Here is a 17,774-nt window from a genome sequence, read left to right on the forward strand (position 1 = left end):
CTTGGAGAGAGGAGAGGAGAGGGAGAGGAGAGGGAGAGGAGAGGGAGAGGAGAGGGAGAGGAGAGGGAGAGGAGAGGGAGAGGAGAGGGAGAGGAGAGGGAGAGGAGAGGGAGAGGAGAGGGAGAGGAGAGGGAGAGGAGAGGGAGAGGAGAGGGAGAGGAGAGGGAGAGGAGAGGGAGAGGAGAGGGAGAGGAGAGGAGAGGAGAGGAGAGGAGAGGAGAGGAGAGGAGAGGAGAGGAGAGGAGAGGAGAGGAGAGGAGAGGAGAGGAGAGGAGAGGAGAGGAGAGGAGAGGAGAGGAGAGGAGAGGAGAGGAGAGGAGAGGAGGAGAGACCTGCAGTTGTTTGCAGGGTCCCCTGGATGTGATGTGCTGGGGTGCCTCCAGAAGGGCACGGGCAAGGAGAAGCAGAAGCAGGTTCATCATGTGCTGTAGTGTGACCACGGGTGACTGGAGCCATGCATCTTTCAGTGCGGAGTCAGAGCAGAAGATCTGTGCCAGGTCACCTCCTCGGGAGCTGACTGCTGCCGCCTCCTCGCCTGCCTGGCACCAGCCTTGAGTCACTGCCAGCCACCGGCATCAGCCCTCACACCATCCTGTGGCTTTCAGCAACTGGCTTTCCTCACCCCAGGTGTCACAGGCACTCTTGCAGGGACAAGTTGACTCCACCACATCTTCCTGAAGGTTTTTAGCCTCCTTCACTACTTTCCAGAGAGTCCCATTCCCTGCCATGCCCTGCAGAGCCATTAACCCCTGCTCAGTCATCTCCATCCCACCAGCAAGTGTCATCTCCGGCCGTGCCTGGAGCATCTCACTGACTCATCTCTGTTAATCTGCCTGGCAATCTCCAGGTGCCTGGGGACAGAGACAGAAATCCCACACCTGGGACACGGCCGCCGAGGGGTGCAGCTCTGGCAGGCGATTAATTGCCACGCAGTGACCCTGCCCACGGTGCTGGGCTGCGGGGAGCAGCATCAGGCTTGGTTAAATGCTGGAGAACCTCCCCCAGGGCTCTCCCAGAAAATGTAGGGCAGGGGCCACAAGGCAAACTAGGGCTCACAGGGCCTTGAAACAGGGTTTTTTTAAGTAGTGGGAAGGTCTCCCTGTGGTCTCAGCTTAGCAGATCATCACCCCGCTCACAGGCTGCTCCTGGAGGTGATCTGGATGACAGGTGCACAGTTGACAACCAGCCCTGTCCCAGAGGAACTGCAGCGTGGACCAGGAGCAGCATGAGATCTCCCAGAGCCCTGACCCCCACAACCTGCATCACCTGGGAGGTGCTTTTTGCAAAGGAAGGAAGGAAAGAAGGGGGAAAGGGCTGGGATCTGAGCTGGGCATAGGTGCAACAGGACAAGGGGACACAGTCTCAAGTTGTGCCTGGGGAGGTCCAGGCTGGAATTTAGGAGGAAGTTCTTCCCAAAGAGAGTGATTGGCATTGGAATGGGCTGCCCAGGGAGGTGGTGGAGTCACTGTCCTTGGAGGTATTCAAGCAAAGCCTGGCTGGGGCACTTAGTGCCATGGTCTGGTTGATTGGACAGGGCTGGGTGCTAGGTTGGCACTTAGTGCCATGGTCTGGTTGATTGGACAGGGCTGGGTGCTAGGTTGGCACTGAGTGCCAAGGTCTGGTTCATTGGACAGAGCTGGTTGCTAGGTTGGACTGGCTGAGCTTGGAGGTCTCTTCCAACCTGGTTGATTCTGTGATTCTATACTGGAGAGCTTTTCCTCCACTCCATCCTTTCATGGCAGAGATTGCACAGCACAGCCACCGTTGTTGGTTCCCTCAGCTGGAGGAGAGGGGCCACCTTGGATGGGCTACCTGTCCCTACATCCCTGAGCCACTATCTGCCAGGGATAGGGGTGATCTGCCAGTACCATGGCTTTGTCTGGGTGGACAAGGGTGCCAGGTGATGCCATGGCAGCATTGCTGCTCTCCATGTATCCATTCCAACACTGCTCCCCTGGGCATACTCCTACAGTACAGGAGCACTGCACTGGTTATTTCAGGAGCAGAGCATGTGCAGGACCCTAAGGAATTGCCCTCCCCTCTGCTGTGACACCTGCAGCTCAGGGGGTTGTAGCCAGGGTTGGCAGGTGCCCACTCGCATGTGTGTTCCCTGGCACGTTTGTGTTTCCCTGCTCCTGTGGGAATGACTGACAGCCTTGGCACGCGTCTGCTCCCTGGCACCGTCCCCATCATCACACCCCAGTGCCTCAGCAGCAGTGTGACACTCACACGACCGCAGGGCTGGCACGCTGGGACACCAACGGGCCACTGCCAGGGAGAGGAACAGGCACAGCAGCTCTGCCTTCCTCCAGCTTTTAAGTACCCATTTGCCACCCTGGCCTGGCTGGGCTGGAGGAGACGCTGAGTCGGGGTGCTGGCACCACTCCCCACCAGGTCACCCAAAAAGCTCTCAACATGCCCAGACAGATGGGTGGTAAAAATACTCCCTCACCAGCGGGATTAGCATCGCTTCTGACAAGCTGCCTCAGCCTGGCACCGCGGGCAAAAGCCCAACCAGGACACAACCCAAAGCAGAGGACTTTCAGACCCTGAGATGGGGCATCACCAACACAGCAGAGCACCCAACAACCCCGGGGGTGAACAGGAAGGGTGCTCCAGGGCTGCCAATGCCTCCTGGCATGCGACAGTCCCTCCCTGCACTCAAAAGCATCACTTTTTGTCGTTCCTCCTACCCTAAGCCCTCCCTGCTCCTTGGCGTGGGTGGGTAAAACCCGCTGGAGGAGCTGACCAGGGCTTAGGGTAGGAAGAACAAGCTTGCTTGTTACCCTCCTCCCCGGCATGCCTGCCTAATGGCACCGGGGAATTAACTCAAGAAGAGTGGGTCGGGGCACAGCAGCCGGGAAGGAGACAGAGCCCCAAGGTGCCATGCACGGCGCCGAGGGGACGTGGGTGCCACCGTCCTGGGGGCTGGGAGGGCACGGCAGTCTCCGGACGGGCCAGTCCAGCCTGTTGCTGCTCCTGCTTGAGGGGAGGGTGTCAGAGCCATGGGACAGGGTCTGGGCCAGGGACCACATCCCCCAACAGCCACACTGGGTCAGCTGCGGGGGGAGGGGGCTGAGAGGGTTTGTCAGTGATCCTGGGATCGATGAACCCCCTGAGACGTCACCTCAGGATCAATGTGTGGTCCCCACCCCAAAACACATGGGGACTTGGCAGATTGATTTTGGCCAAGGGCTGGGTTGTGTGGTCCGCCCTGAGTGCAATTCTCCAGCCCCCAGTCTGCGGGGAGCAGAGCCACACTCATCTGTGCGATGAGAGCTGGCCGTTCTCTGCTCCCCCCCGCCCCAAAAGAAACATCTCAGCAGACAGTCGCAGTCACCTAGACAGTCCTCTCTACTGCCACCAGCACCTCGGGGAGGGGGGACGGGGGAGGCCCTAGCCCTGCCCGAGCAGCCCGGGCGTGAATCAGCAGCGCCCGGGGCAGGAGCCGTGCGCAGGCTGCGAGGGGCGGGAGCTTTGCACTCGCTCTCGCCGGGCCAAGGATAAATAGGAGGTGGCTGCGAGCCCTACCAGAGCCGCTCTGCCCAGCGCCCAGCTCCGCCCGACAGCCGCCACCCAGCCAAGACAGACATGGACTCCCAGGACTGTCCCTGCGCCACGGGTAAGCCAGCGCTGCCCTCGCCGTGGCACCGGCCCGCCGCGAACGCCGGCCCCGGCAGCATCCCCCTAGGAACGCCGGCCCCGGCGACATCCCCCTAGGAACGCCGGCCCCGCCGCCCCGCCAGCATCCCCCTAGGAACGCCGGCCCCGCCGCCCCGGCGGCATCCCGCTAGGAACGCCGGCCCCGCCGCCCCGCCAGCATCCCGCTAGGAACGCCGGCCCCGCCGCCCCGCCAGCATCCCGCTAGGAACGCCGGCCCCGCCGCCCCGGCGGCATCCCGCTAGGAACGCCGGCCCCGCCAGCATCCCGCTAGGAACGCCGGCCCCGCCGCCCCGCCAGCATCCCGCTAGGAACGCCGGCCCCGCCGCCCCGCCAGCATCCCCCTAGGAACGCCGGCCCCGCCGCCCCGCCAGCATCCCCCTAGGAACGCCGGCCCCGCCGCCCCGGCGGCATCCCGCTAGGAACGCCGGCCCCGCCGCCCCGGCAGCATCCCGCTAGGAACGCCGGCACTCCCGCTCAGCACCTTCCTCTCTCATTCCCAATGCTCCTAAGGCTGTGGGAGATTGAGTATCCCGCTGGGAACACCGACACTCCAACTCACCATCTTCCTCCTTGGCTCCGGGGGCCTGCGGAATTATCCCAGTAGGAACACTGCCATTCCGGCCCCAAGAGCATCCCGGTGGAAACACTGACACTCCAGCTCATCATCTTCCTCCGTCATTCCCAATGCTCCTAAGGCTGTGGGACCCAGAGCGTCCTGGTGGGGACACGGACACTCCCACTCACCATCCTACGCCGTCATTCCCGATGCTCTTAAGGCTGTGGGAGCTGGAGCATGCCGGTGGGCACACAAACGCCCCTACTCACCGGCCTCAGCCATCCCTGATGGCTCTCATCCCATCCAGGCTGGCTGCCAAAATCCTCTTCCAGCAGTGGGGTTCCCTGGAGCATGTCTCCGGGAAGCAGCTGGGAACGCTGTGCACTCACCACTGAAAGAGGTCGCTGGTGCAGGAGACCAAATACTCAGGGGGGCGGCAATGCTCCTCCCTCGCCCCTCACCCCGGAGCATCCCCACCGGTCCTGGGGTGATCCCTTCCTGCCACCCTCAACCCCTCTTTCCCCTTTTCTCTGTTTTAGGTGGCACCTGCACCTGTGGGGACAACTGCAAATGCAAAAACTGCAAATGCACATCTTGCAAAAAAGGTAAAGAAGGGTCCCTGAGTCCCATGGTTGGGGGGGTGGGGGCAGAAACACTCCTGGGGTGTCTCACTAGACATCAGCTCTAGACACCCTGACCCAAATCAGGCTCAGCACTGCCACAACTGAGTTTATTCCTTCTGTACTATTCTGCTCCCAAAGGAGCAGAGAGTGAATTCCACTCCCACCTCGGGGTGATACAACACCCCACCCCCTAAATATAACCCAGAACTCAGTGTAGCCCTCGCTGGCACCTCAGGCTCAGCACAAGGGGATGCCCTGGGAAGAAACTGGCACCGGGACTCCTTCTGGCTGCAGAGCCATGTGCAGGAAGGCTGGCACAGAGCTGAGCTGAGGGGAGGCACCAGTGAGCCCTGGGGGTCTCTCACCCTCCTACCATCTCCCCAGTGCCAGTTCTGGATGCAGAAACACCTCCTGAGATGACACCAGGGATGGGGATGCTGCTTAAAGAGGATGACACGGGAGCTGGAGGGTGGTCTGCAAACCCCACAGGACACCCCAAATGCCATCCTAAGACCCTCTCTCCCCACCCTCCCCCTTCCAATCTGGAACTTGCCTGAGTTCTTTTTCTCTTCTCCCCACAGGCTGCTGCTCCTGCTGCCCAGCAGGATGTGCCAAGTGCGCACAGGGCTGCGTCTGCAAGGGCCCCCCCTCTGCCAAGTGCAGCTGCTGCAAATAGGGACCCCTGGCAGCACACCTGGGGGGGCTGCACAGCTAGGGGGCCAAAGAAGAATAACCTTATTGTGTATGTTAGTTGTTTTTTTATATATATGTGTTCAGATACCTTTAGTGTTTGTCCCACACAACGTCTAATAAGCTACATAATAAAGCTCTGTGTATATAAAGGTCCATAAGGAGCCTGGCATGTCTTTTGGAGGGGGCAGTTCCCCCAGGGAGAGCAGTTCTCTTCGTGGGGGGGCAGCAGGGCAGCATATCAAGGTCATGGCAAAGAGCCTGCTCCTTTCTTCCCATCTTGGCTCTGCCCTCCCTTCCCAGCAGCTCTGACTCCCTGTTTTAAGGCTTTTCCTGTACAACCAGGTAATTTCTTGGGTGTTTTTTCTTCCCTTCCCACCCTGTTTTCACCCAAGGGCAAATCTCATGCTGGCTTCTCCACCACAAGTCCCCGAGGCTGCCGAGCAGCTGGTTCTGACAAGCCTTCCCCGCCAGCCTAACAACCTCTGCCGCCCTGCCCACCTCCACGGGCAATGCTTCCACGGCAGGTGGGGCGGCGGGGGAACAGGTTTGGGTTGCCTCCCAGCACCTCGGTTGAACTGGCTGGAAGAACCACTCGGCTCATATCCCACCACCTTCCCCCAACCTCTGCCAGGGCAGTCTTGGGTGAGCTGGGTGCTCCCAACAGGCAGTGATGCCCACAGTGGGGTGTGATGCCCCCAGTACCTGCAATGGGAAGGGATGCTCATGATGGGTTGTGACGTCCACACCAGAACGTGATGCCCACAACGGGATGTGATGGTCGTGGCAGAGTGCAATGCCCACACCAGAGTGCAATGCTCATGGTGGCATGTGATGCCCATGCCTGGGTGCAATCCCCATAACAGGATGTGATACTGGCAGTGCCCATGCCAGGGTGCAGTGCCTTCAATGAGATGGGACAGCTGTGATGGGCTCTGATGCCCATGCCAGGGTGCAATGCCTACGACGGATTACAGTGTCCATGCCAGAGTGCAATGCTCACAAAGTGATACCCATGCTAGGGTGTAACGCTCTCCCTGCCCAAATGCAGGCAGGACACTGTACTCCAGGTGCCACATGGCACTATGCTGCTTCCCAGGCCACACAAAGTGCCCTGCCTGTCCTCTCACTCTCCAGATGCAGCCTCTTATGGCCTCTTCTTAAGCTGCAAATCCTTACCTGACCTGTCCAGCCACTGCTGCCAGGACTCAGATGAGTTTTGGCACAGCCAAGGGCACCCCTGTGCACCAGCTTCTTGCTGTGACAGTCCCCAGGGGATACCACTTTGCTCCTCCTCATCACCCCACGCTTCCAACTGGGTGTGAAGCCCATCCTGTGCCAGCTGAAGGTAGGGAAGGGCAGGCAGGGTGCAGCACCAGTGTTGGAGCTGCAATCTGAATCCCGTTCTGCAAACAGCAGCCTTATCTTCATTCCTTCCTACCCAGAGAGATTTCAGTGCCAGCCATGCAAAGCATTGGCACCCACAAGAAGGGTGAAGGAGAGGTTGCTAATGGGATTTAGACACAACCATGTGGCTTAATCAATGGGCTTGAGCACCCTCCCAGTCTCGTTGTCATTGTCTTGGTGGGTTTGCACCCAGCCTGGCCCACAGCTCTGCCCTGTGCCCATCCCTGACAGCTATCAGATGCTGTCCCCTGCCTGCTGGGAAGTTGGGGGCAGATGGGAGTCCTGGCAGCCCAGCTCTGAGTCCTGTGCTGAGGTTCCTTTACTCGCTTTGTGGCTGCTATAAAATCAGACTTGGACCTGGCACTCCTCTTACCTGGGCACAGCCTCGTGGTTATTAACCACTCCCCTGCCAGCTCCAGGAAACCAGAGCGCCAGCAGCAACGTGGGGAACAGGCTGAGCTCCCCTCTCTCTGCTGATGCCTGGCACATGCTCCTCACACCCACGGCTGAAGGGAAACGTGGCTCATCACTCCCTGTCCTGCTGCGGGCTGACTTCATTGCCCGGTGGAAACGCCAGGATTGGGAAACTCAACCTTTTCCCAGCTCTCCTCCTGTCCCAAGCTCCTGCGTGGTGCCGCGTGGGACGCTGCTGTGCTGCCCCTTCCCGCTCACAGGGACAGGGTCTCAAGGCCACACGCCCCAGGAGCTGGCACAGCCCCTCCGTGCAAGAGGCACGCAGGGTTCCCAGATCCCAGAAATTTGGGACTTCTGCCTCTCCCACAGCCTTGCCCCTGCACACTCTCTCCTCCTGCTCTCGGTACGGCCCCGTGTCGGGGTGCACATCCCCATTTTGGGGACTCCTTTCCTCCAAAAGGGGTTCAGCACAGCCTGTCCCTGCTGGAGGAGGGGCAGCACCGGCCGGCAGCACCACGCTGGCGGCGTCCAGGAAACGATTTCGCAACCCCTGTTTACGTGCAGTTAAATCCAGTCGTGTGCCCTGGTGTCACCCGCCCCCCGTCCTTTCCCGCTCAGCCCAGTGCCTGCTGCCTTTGCCTCCTCATCGCCCTCCTTCGCTGCTGCCAGCCAAACGCTGCCAGGAAAATCCACCCTGTGCCTCTGCAGACGGGCACGAACCGTTCCCCGGCATGACCTCCGGGCCACCCACCTGCTCCTGCTCCTGCTCCTGCTGCCAGCGCATGCTGACCGCAGGGTCAGACCCCATCCTCAGTGCCAGCTCGGAGCTCAGACTCGTCCCCTTTGCAACACCAATGCCAAGAGCACCGGGTGCAGGCACGGGGGCAGCTTAGCCCTGGTTCAGCCATTGCTTTCCGTGCTGGGCGCCAAGCCGGCTGGGGGTGTGAGTGGAGAGGTGGAAGCCAGTTGGCACCTGAGCACCACTGAAAGGGGAAAACCCACAGGCACTGGGGGTGCCAAGAAGCTGTGATTCCCAGCAGTACCTGGCTGCCCATGCCATGCTCCCATGCTGCATCTCAGTGCTGTACCCCTCCCCACACACTCCGTGCTCGCCCCTCTTAGGGGTTCAGCTGAGCACCCCAGCACCCTGGGGGCTGCCCCAGGACCATTCCGCTCCCTGGCAGGATGCTCAGACCATCACATATCCCATGGTGCCCCCAAGGGTGGGGGGCGCAGCCACACAGGGTGCTGAGAAGTGCCAGGTGGCATCATGGGGCTGTCCCAACTGCAAGGGAGTCGGTGGCAACGCCATGCCAGCAGTGTCACCTTCCCTTAGCATCTCCCAGCATCTTGGTCCACCGGGGATGCAGCACCCTGCCGAGGGGGGTGGGTGGTAGGAAGGAGCGCAAGTGGAAACCCCCTCCCTGAAGGAGGTGAGGAAGGGCAGGACCGTGACCCGGGCTGAACACGGCACGGGGTGAGCACGGCCCCACGCTGGGCACGGCGCGGCACCGCACGGCGGTGAGCACGGCACCGCGGCACCACCCCCGGTGAGCACGGCACGGCACTGCCCCCGGCTGTGCACGGCCCTTCGGTGAGCACGGCCCCACGGCACCGCCCCCAGGCTGAGCACGGCACCGCACAACGCGGCACGGCCCCGCGCTGAGCACGGCCCCGCTGCAGCCGGCCCGGCCCCGCCGTGCGCAGCACCCAGCTCCGCCCCGCATCTCCGCCCCATAAGTACCGGGCCGGCGGCCGCTGCTCTCTAGCGCTGCCGAGCAGAACTCTCCTGAGCTCTTCCAGTCGAGCGAAACCGAGCCGAGCCAAACCGAGCCATGGACCCTCAGGACTGCACATGCGCCGCCGGTAAGTGTCTCGTCCCGTCGCGGTTGTGCCCGCTCTGGCGGGTGCCGTCCGCTCCCGGCTCTATGCCCGTCGCGGTTGTGCCCGCTCTGGCGGGTGCCGTCCGCTCCCGGCTCTGTGCCCGTCGCGGTTGTGCCCGCTCTGGCGGGTGCCGTCCGCTCCCGGCTCTATGCCCGTCGCGGTTGTGCCCGCTCTGGCGGGTGCCGTCCCCTCGCGGCTCTATGCCCGTCGCGGTTGCGCCCGGCGGGTCCGGTCCGTTCCTGGCTGACAGTCCTTTTCCCGCCCTAGGTGATTCCTGCTCCTGTGCCGGATCCTGCAAGTGCAAGAACTGTCGCTGCCAGAGCTGCCGCAAGAGTGAGTGGCGGGGCTCAGCTCGGAGGGGTCCTGCATGTCTTGGGGGGAACTCCTCCTTGCCCTGCTACACTCCTTTGGGAACCTCCCTACTCCAGAGAGCAACCCCTCTTTGCCCGGATGGACTCCTTATGGAGACCTCATTGGAGCACCATGGGGGTGCCCCTGCCCTGTAGGACCCCCATCCGGTGCCCCATTGGGACCACAGCCCTGTTTGTTTTGGGGAGGGGGTGGGGCGGTGTGAGGTTATTTCCCACTTTCCGGGGGATGCCCGTGCCCCGTGGGACGTCCATCACTTCCCACAGCCTCTAACTCCTGTGTTTCCCCTCCAGGCTGCTGCTCCTGCTGCCCTGCCAGCTGCAGCAACTGCGCCAAGGGCTGCGTGTGCAAGGAGCCGGCCAGCAGCAAGTGCAGCTGCTGCCATTGAGCCACTCGCCTCTGCCTGTAAATAGCTGCCACGCTTCGGGACTGGGAGGGTGGGGGGCCAAAAAAAAGCCTATTTTTTCATGGTTAGTATCTTCTGTACCAGTGGGGAGACTGGAAATAAAGGACTTTGGCTGGAACTCTGAGTGCTGTTGTCAGGCTGGGCTGGAGGCTGAACCATGTTGCCGCTTGCAATGGTGACAGATGTGGGAGTAGTCACCCTGGGGGGTGGGTGCTGCTTGCAGACCCCTGTGGCCTTCCCTGAGTGGGATCTGAACCTTTCTGGGGGGGAAAAGCAGCTTCCTGGGGATTGACCTCATCCTGCATGTGAGGTGGCTCTGGGTGTCTGTAAGGTGCTGTTTCTGTGGTAAGGGTAGGGGTAGTGTGCCATGGGGTGTAGGGCAGGTGGTGGCAGGAGGGGCTCCAGCCTTGTCCTGCCTTTCTACCTTTGTGGCAGGTGTCTCTGCCTCCTCTTGAGGCTTCCTCTGGGTGAAAGAACTTGCGGAATGACGGATGGAAGGGTGGCATAGGCTAGCAATTTGGCACCCTGAGCTGCTGCTGAACCCCAGTGGCGATATGGCTGTCTCAGAAATGGGGCTAAACCCCTCTGAAGAACTTGTGCTTTGCAAATCCTAACCCATTAGGGGTTCTAAGAGCAGATCCATCGCTCAAGTGAGATTTCCCTGCAGCCTGCCCATACCAGATACCTCTACCTACAGTGTCTGGGTTCTCCTGCCCAAGGCAGGAGCACTTTCCCCAGGCCATTGTTGGGCACAGTCTTCACTAGAGCTGCAATGACCTCCTGGCTCAGGAGTGCATACAGCCACAGTCAGGGATAAACCCTCTGTGGGTTAAATGCAGCTCTTGGTGGGTGGCTGCTGGCAGCATGAGGTGGCCATGGGAAGGTGTGTGGGTGGTGTTCTGCTTCCGAAAGTCTCTGCCAAGTGAAAGTTGCTTTTTAGGTACAGGAGCCCCTGCCTCAGGCTGAGGTGGCTGCCTTTGCCTGCTCCTACAAGTCCCTTGGGTGTGCCCCACCATAGAGGCAAGTTCCCAGCCCTGCTGCCAGGTGTGGCACCCCACTGCCCTCATCTGTTCCCTGCCTCTGTAGGCAGGGCTCAGCCTGGCAGGGATGTCCCCTCCAGCCCTTGGTGGCATAGGATGAGTTTTAAAAAATAACATGCTGAGGCAACCCCAAAATGGAGATATTTGGGTGCCTGTGCAGCCCTATCTGCCCAGCTGGGTGACATAAGATAGCACATCAGCAAGGGAGAACACAGCAATACCAATCCCAGGCATCTGGGGATGCTCCAGCCACCCAGGGGAGCTGCTCATCCTGTCCCAAAAAGTTTGCTTCATTTCAGCATGTGGCTCTGCAGTGGGGGCTCAGCTTGCTCAGCACCCAGTCTCACCAGTGAGCAAAGCAGCTGCCAGCTCAGCACCCATTTGCCTTTTAAATGCAGTGCCCCATTGCATTAGTGAGTCTCTCGCCTGAGCTGCTTCTCAGCCCTGCCTGATGCAACAGGGTGTCAGTGCTGGAGATGAGGTTTAAGAGCCTGCCTTGCCCTAAATGCATTTGAAACCAAATAAATTCCATGGGAAGACACTTTGCTGGGAAAGCAACCTGGTGGGGGGTTGATGGTTCCAGAGCTGGCATCCAGTGCAGCTGAGGGGCTGCAGACTGTGCACCCCTATCCTACAGCAGAAACAAAGCTGGGGTGCAGATGGGGTTTCCCCTCTCAGGAAGCACCCCAGGCATCAACAGCTCCCTGTTCCTGTGCCAGTGTGGTACGTGGGCATGCACCTCCATGCCCAGCTGCTGCCAGTCTCTTCTGCCTGGCTGTGCACTTGTCTGCAGCAGCCACAGAGCTGGGAGCCCCAAGCCTCCCTATCCATTCCAGCCTCTCCAGTACGCTTTGGTGTGAGGAAAGGCACAAGGCTGGTGGGGTGAGTGCAGGCACCCATGGGAAACCCTGTCTAGGTTTGGGGTGTGCCAAATGCTTGGCTCTGTTCATAGCTGCTCTGTGAGGCAGTAGGGGTCCCCTTGGGAGTGTTTTTTGATGGAAACTTTTTAATGAGCAGGAGCTGCTCTCTGCCTGCACACGGCTGTGGATGATGGGAATAAAGACTTGATGAAGGAAGAGACTGCTGTGCTTTATTCAATCCCTGGAAGGAAAGCAAAGCAGAGCTCCAGTTGTGGAGGCAGTTTAGGGTGACTGTGTGTCTCCCCCGAGTCTCCTGAGGAGATGGTGCAGGGATGTCTTGAGTGCACCCCCAGCCAGGCAGTGGGTTGCAGCGCCCTGAGGACTGTGCTCAGCATCACTCCTGGCTCTGCGTGAACCCTAAGAGGCTAATCTGTCCCCCATGGCCTTGAGTGGTGCTGGCACATGCTTGTGCAGAGAGCAAGTACGCTGTGTGCAGAGGGGATGTGCACCCTGTGTGTGCACCCTGCAGCTACACCGTGTGCAGAGAGGACATGCACCCTGCAGAGAGGACTTGCACCCTGTGTGTGCACCCTGCAGCTACACCGTGTGCAGAGAGGACATGCACCCTGCAGAGAGGACTTGGTTTGCACCCTGCAGCTACACCGTGTGCAGAGGGGACTTGCACCCTGTGTTTGCACCCTGCAGCTATGCCGTGCGCAGAGGGGATTTGCACCCTGTGTGTGCAGCCCGCAGCTATACCGTGTGCAGCGGGGACTTGCACTCTGTGCGGAGGAGCTATGCACTGTGCACAGAGGGCACCAGCACCCTGTGCGGAGCGGGCACGTGTTGGGCGCAGAGAGGACACCAACTCTGTGCCAAGGGGACGGGCACCGTGTGTAGAACCGATACACACCCAGTGCAGAGGGAAAATGCACCCAGTTCAGAGCAGACGTGCACCCAGTGCAGAGGGACTGGCACTCTGTTCGAGGGGGTTGGCGCGCTGCACAGAAGGGACAGGCACCCCTTGCAGAGAGGGCAAGCACCCTGGGCACCTTGTGCAGAGCAGATGGGCACCCACTGCAGAGGGAAAAGGCACCCAGTTCGGAGTGCATGTGCACCCAGTGCAGAAGGGCAGCTAGCCCTGCTCAGAGGGGACAGGTACCCTGGGCACCCGGTGCAGAGGCCACGGGCACTCAGCGCGGCAGTGACAAGCGCCTTGGGCACCCGCTACAGAGCGGCAATCTTACCGTGCGCGGTGGGGCTGGGCACCTTGTGCACCCTCTGTGCACGGCGTTCGGGAAGCCAGGAACTCGATGCAGAAGGAACAGGCATCCTGTGCACCCTGTGCAGAGAGGAAGAAGAGGGGACAGGCAGTGCAGAGGGTACGGCGCGGAGAGGGCAGCACCCATAGCGGATGGGACAGGAACGCAGAAAGAAGGGGACAGCACCCAGGGCGAAGGGGACACGCTTCCAATATGGAGGGGACAGACACCCTGTGCAGAAGGGACATGGCTCCGCGCAGAGCGGACAGGCTCCCGGAGCCGAGGAGCCGCCGCCGCCAGCAGCCGCTTTCCAGGCGCCCCGAGCGCTTCCGTGCGGGTTTGCTGCCACCTGCCTGCCCGACCCCAGCAGCTCCGCCACCCGCTGCCTCCGCTGGCTCTGCCTGTGCCTGGTCTGCTTCCTTTCGGTCAACCTGTCCCCCGGCTCGGCCCGGGGGGCACTAGCGCTGGCCACCGGGCAGCCAAGTTGGCCACAACTTAGAGCCACCTCGGCAGGGCTTTATATGCCAGAAGAGATGCTTGTGAGTGGGAAAAGATGAAGTGGAAGGTGATGACTTACGAGGGCTGGATGATGATTATTGAAGTGCTGGAAGGTGTCCAGAAGGGGGCGACAAAGCTGAGGGGCCTGGAGCACAGCCCTGAGAGGAGAGGCTGAGGGAGCTGGGGGGGTGCAGCCTGCAGCAGAGGAGGCTCAGGGCAGAGTTGATTGCTGCCTGCAGCTGCCTGCAGGGAGGCTGTAGCCAGGTGGGGTTGGGCTCTTCCGCCAGGCACCCAGCAACAGAACAAGGGGACCCAGCCTCAAGTCATGCCGGGGGAGGTCTAGGCTGGCTGTTAGGAGGAAGCTCCTGGCAGAGAGAGTGACTGGCCTTGGAATGGGCTGCCCAGGGAGGTGGTGGAGTCACCATCGATTGGCTAAGGCTGGATGCTAGGTTGGCACTTAGTGCCATGGTCTGGTTGATTGGACAAGGCTGGGTGCTAGGTTGGCCTGGATGATCTCAGAGGTCTCTTCCAACCTGCTTGATTCTATCATAAGGGGGATAAACGGAGAAAAGGAGCAGGGGAATGTTACAATAAGCCTCGAGGAAGACAAGCAGCATGATCGCAGTTCTGAAGAAAGGACTTTGGGGGGTTGGTGACGTTTCAGAGCAGTGACAAGGTCCATCCACTACTTCTTACACCAGCAGGCTGTTGGATGTGCCCTATCAGGGTCTATGCAATTACCAGTTGTGAGATGTCACCTTGCAACATCTGCTCCTAGGCTTCTGTCCATGTCCTGCCACACTGCTCTCACCTGTGCTCATGAGGGTAGAGCGTACCTCAATACACCTTCAGCACACCTTCCAGCGGGTGACAGTCACCCACTGGCAGTGGGAGTGTTTGCTGCGGGATTTGGGAGGGACAAGCCCTTACCCTCGATCTATCCCTCCAGGAATCACCTATCGGATGGGGTTCGCCAGCGTGCGTTAGCGGTGGCTGCGGAGGGAAAGGGCGAGCAGAGGGTGAAAACCCTGTGCACTCCATTCCTTTCTCTATCCCCCTCTTTCTCGGGGGGGCTGATGCAGAGGCGCGGCGCTAACCGCGCAGCGCGGAGAAGCCCTGCGCAGCCCCGGAGCGGCAGGCTCCCCGGAGCGGCAGGCCCCCCGGAGCGGCAGGCCCCCCGGAGCGGCAGGCCCCCCGGAGCGGCAGGCCCCCCGGAGCGGCAGGCTCCCCGGAGCGGCAGGCTGCGGAGGTGACCGCCCCCGCACACGTTGATTGGGTTCGCCGCCGCCGCCGCGCGTCTCAGCCGAGCCGTTCTCGGGAGGGGGCGGGAGCCAGCGGCCTTTGGACCAATAAAAACGTGAGCTGCGAGCAAGCGCGGAGGCCCGGCCAATGGGAGCACGGGGAAGAGCGGAAGAGCGACCAATGGGGGCGGGCGGCGCGGGCACGGCGGCCGGAGCGGCGGCCAGGTGGGTGAGAGCGGCGTGCGGGCGCCTTGTGGCTTTCCCTTCTCCTGCCTCAGTCCTTGCGGGTTCTCCCCTTCACCCCGCCGCGTCTGCACCCTCGGTAGCTCCCCCCTAGGCTGGGACTCCCCCTTCGCTCTGGCTGAGCGGGCCCTGCGGTTGGGGGCTGCGGCAGGGCCTCCCCGGAGGAGTGCGCCGGTAGGGAGGCGGCTGCCCGCCCAGCCTCGGGTCGCGGCACGACTCGTGGAGCTCCTGGACCAAGTCCTTAGCCGCAGTGCGGGCCGCAGCGGCAGGAGGCCGGTGGAGTTCGTACGCGGGGCTCCTCGGGGGGTTTGTGTGTATCCGTGCCCGTGAAAGAGCAGGGGTTCGAGGGCCGGGCTGGCCGCCCATGTGCGAGCAGCAGTTTCGCAGTCTGGGCTTGTCTGTATTGGTGGGCAGTGCGAAAACCCAGCTGGAGAAGGGGTGCTCAGCGTTTAACTAAGGTGCATGCTGGTGTTTCAGGGAGCAGGAGCTCGTTGTTTGAATGGGAAGGCGTCAGGAGAGTGGGTCTGTGGCTGTGGATGATTCGGCATCTCTGTTTCAAGCTCGGTCCGGGGAGGGTTTTCCTCCCTGTGGTGGGGTTGGTGACTGGGGAAAAGCACTTGTTGCCAGGTAGCTGCTGGGGGGCACTTGGGAAGGGAGCAGTGTTCTCTACACTGTCACCCGAGTGACCTTATAGTTCCCAGGCATTACTCGGGTAGCAGAATGATATGGGTTGGAAGGAACCTTAAAGATCCTATAGTTCCAGCTCCCCTGCCGTGAGCAGGAGCAATAGATAGCTGGCAGGAGAAAGGAGGTCATAGAATCAGCCAGGTTGGAACAGACCTCCGAGCTCAGCCAGCCCAACCTAGCACCCAGCCTTAGCCAAGCAACCAGACCATGGCACTAAGTGCCAACCTAGCACCCAGCCTTAGCCAAGCAACCAGACCATGGCACTCAGTGCCCCAGCCAAGCTTGGCTTCAGCACCTCCAGGGACGGTGGCCCCTCCACCTCCCTGGGCAGCCCATTCCAATGCCAATCACTCTTTCTGCCAACAATTTCCTCCTAACAGCCAGCCTAGACCTCCCCTGGCACTGCTTGAGACTGTGTCCCCTTCTTCTGTTTGCTGCTCACCTGGCAGAAACCAACCCCACCTGGCTACAGCCTCCCTGCAGGCAGCTGCAGGCAGCAATCAGCTCTGCCCTGAGCCTCCTCTGCTGCAGCCTGCACCCCCCCAGCTCCCTCAGCCTCTCCTCTCAGGGCTCTGCTCCAGGCCCCTCACAGCTTTGTCGCCCTCCTGTGGACACCTTCCAGTACTGCAACGTCTCTCTGCAGTGGAGGAGCCCAGAACTGGACACAGCACTCAGGATGCTTGACTGCAAAAGGGAAGCTGTATGTGATAGTTGGGACTTGTGGTTTTCAGGTCAGCAAGTCTGATGCAGGACAGAACAGCTTCCTTTAAACAATTAAGGGGACCTTTCAGGCTATCTTTGAATGAAAATGATGACCAAACTTTTCCCTTCAGCTTTTGGATGTAGAACTCTGGTTTTGACCTGTAAAAATACTTCTTAGCCCTTCCTAGGCAAGGTTCACTCCAGTTCATGCAAAGAAAAGCTGGCTCCTATCTCTTTAACTGCTGCTCACTTATGTTGTGTCCCAAAAATGTTTCCTAACCCTTGGGAAAACTTTTTAGGGGCTTTAAAAAGAGATGATTGAAGAACATTTGTCATTGTGTATCTAAAGCCACAATGTTCTCATGGTGATAATGTCACAGGAGATTCAGTATGTGTCTGGGTGATGATCTGGGTTTTCATGTCAGATCTTTCCAACACCCAACTTAATCTAGGTGCTCTATTTAACCAGGGTAGAGTTTAATCAATTAATCAGCTTGCCTCTTTGTGGAAGTTTATGCCCTGCAGGTGCTTCAAATAAGTGTTTGGGAAAGAGAGAGAGTTGTGTGAGTTACTTAAGGACCTGAGATCACTGTGAGGAACTTGAAGTAGTGGAGAAAAGGCAGTGAGAGTGAAGGTCTGGTAGTCTGTAGTGGAAGAAATGATTTGAAATGCCCATTTGGTTCCAGATAAAATAGTGAACAGGATAGAGAATAGTCACCTGTCCTTTCTCAGAGTGTAAGAGCAAATAACTGCCTTTAAAACTTTGACAAGCCATTTTAATCTGTTTTGATTTGTGTAGGGTAAGAGCTCTTTGAGATCATAACCAGACTGAGTTTTGCATCTGTGTCTGCAGGTGAGGTAAAGGACCAAACACACAGGAGTTAAAAGCCTTTATGAGATGCAGAGGAGGATGAATTGATGGGTGTTTCCCCAGAGGTGGCACCTGCTATAGCTTGGAGCTTTTAGGTGTTTGGTTTTAAGCTGCCTTACCCTGATCTAACATGTTTTTAGTGTAGCCAGGGTATGAAGTCTTCCCTTTGCTAGGTTTGAGTAGCCATTTCTTGTGCTTTGCATCCTGGAGGGTGATCTGCTGAGAACGTGCAGCAGATACTTGAAGGGGGCTTACAAGAAAGCTGGAACCTCCTGTGCTGCAGCTTACACCCATTGCTCTTTGTCCTAGCCCAGGGAGCAGTGAGCAGAGCCTGCCCCCTCCCTCCTGGCCCCCAACC

The 17,774-nt window shown here is 59.8% G+C and overlaps 2 protein-coding genes across 2 annotated transcripts in view; both read left to right on the top strand.

Moving 5' to 3' along the window:
- Nucleotides 1-3,456: 3,456 nt before the first annotated feature.
- LOC135184584 (metallothionein-1) lies at nt 3,457-5,693 on the top strand. Its single transcript, XM_064160494.1, has 3 exons — nt 3,457-3,622; nt 4,759-4,824; nt 5,424-5,693. Exons 1-3 carry the CDS (start codon nt 3,592-3,594, stop codon nt 5,516-5,518), a joined length of 192 nt encoding a protein of 63 aa, XP_064016564.1. The 5' UTR covers nt 3,457-3,591; the 3' UTR covers nt 5,519-5,693.
- Nucleotides 5,694-15,057: 9,364 nt separating this feature from the next.
- The window catches only part of NUP93 (nucleoporin 93), a 122,753-nt gene continuing 120,036 nt past the window's right edge, over nt 15,058-17,774 (top strand). Inside the window, exon 1 of the mRNA XM_064160495.1 lies at nt 15,058-15,138. The gene's annotated coding sequence lies outside the window, so the exon portion shown is untranslated. The remainder of the gene's footprint in view (nt 15,139-17,774) is intronic.

The sequence above is a fragment of the Pogoniulus pusillus genome, chromosome 20 (genome assembly GCF_015220805.1).
Source record: "Pogoniulus pusillus isolate bPogPus1 chromosome 20, bPogPus1.pri, whole genome shotgun sequence".
In the NCBI taxonomy this organism is placed as follows: domain Eukaryota; kingdom Metazoa; phylum Chordata; class Aves; order Piciformes; family Lybiidae; genus Pogoniulus; species Pogoniulus pusillus.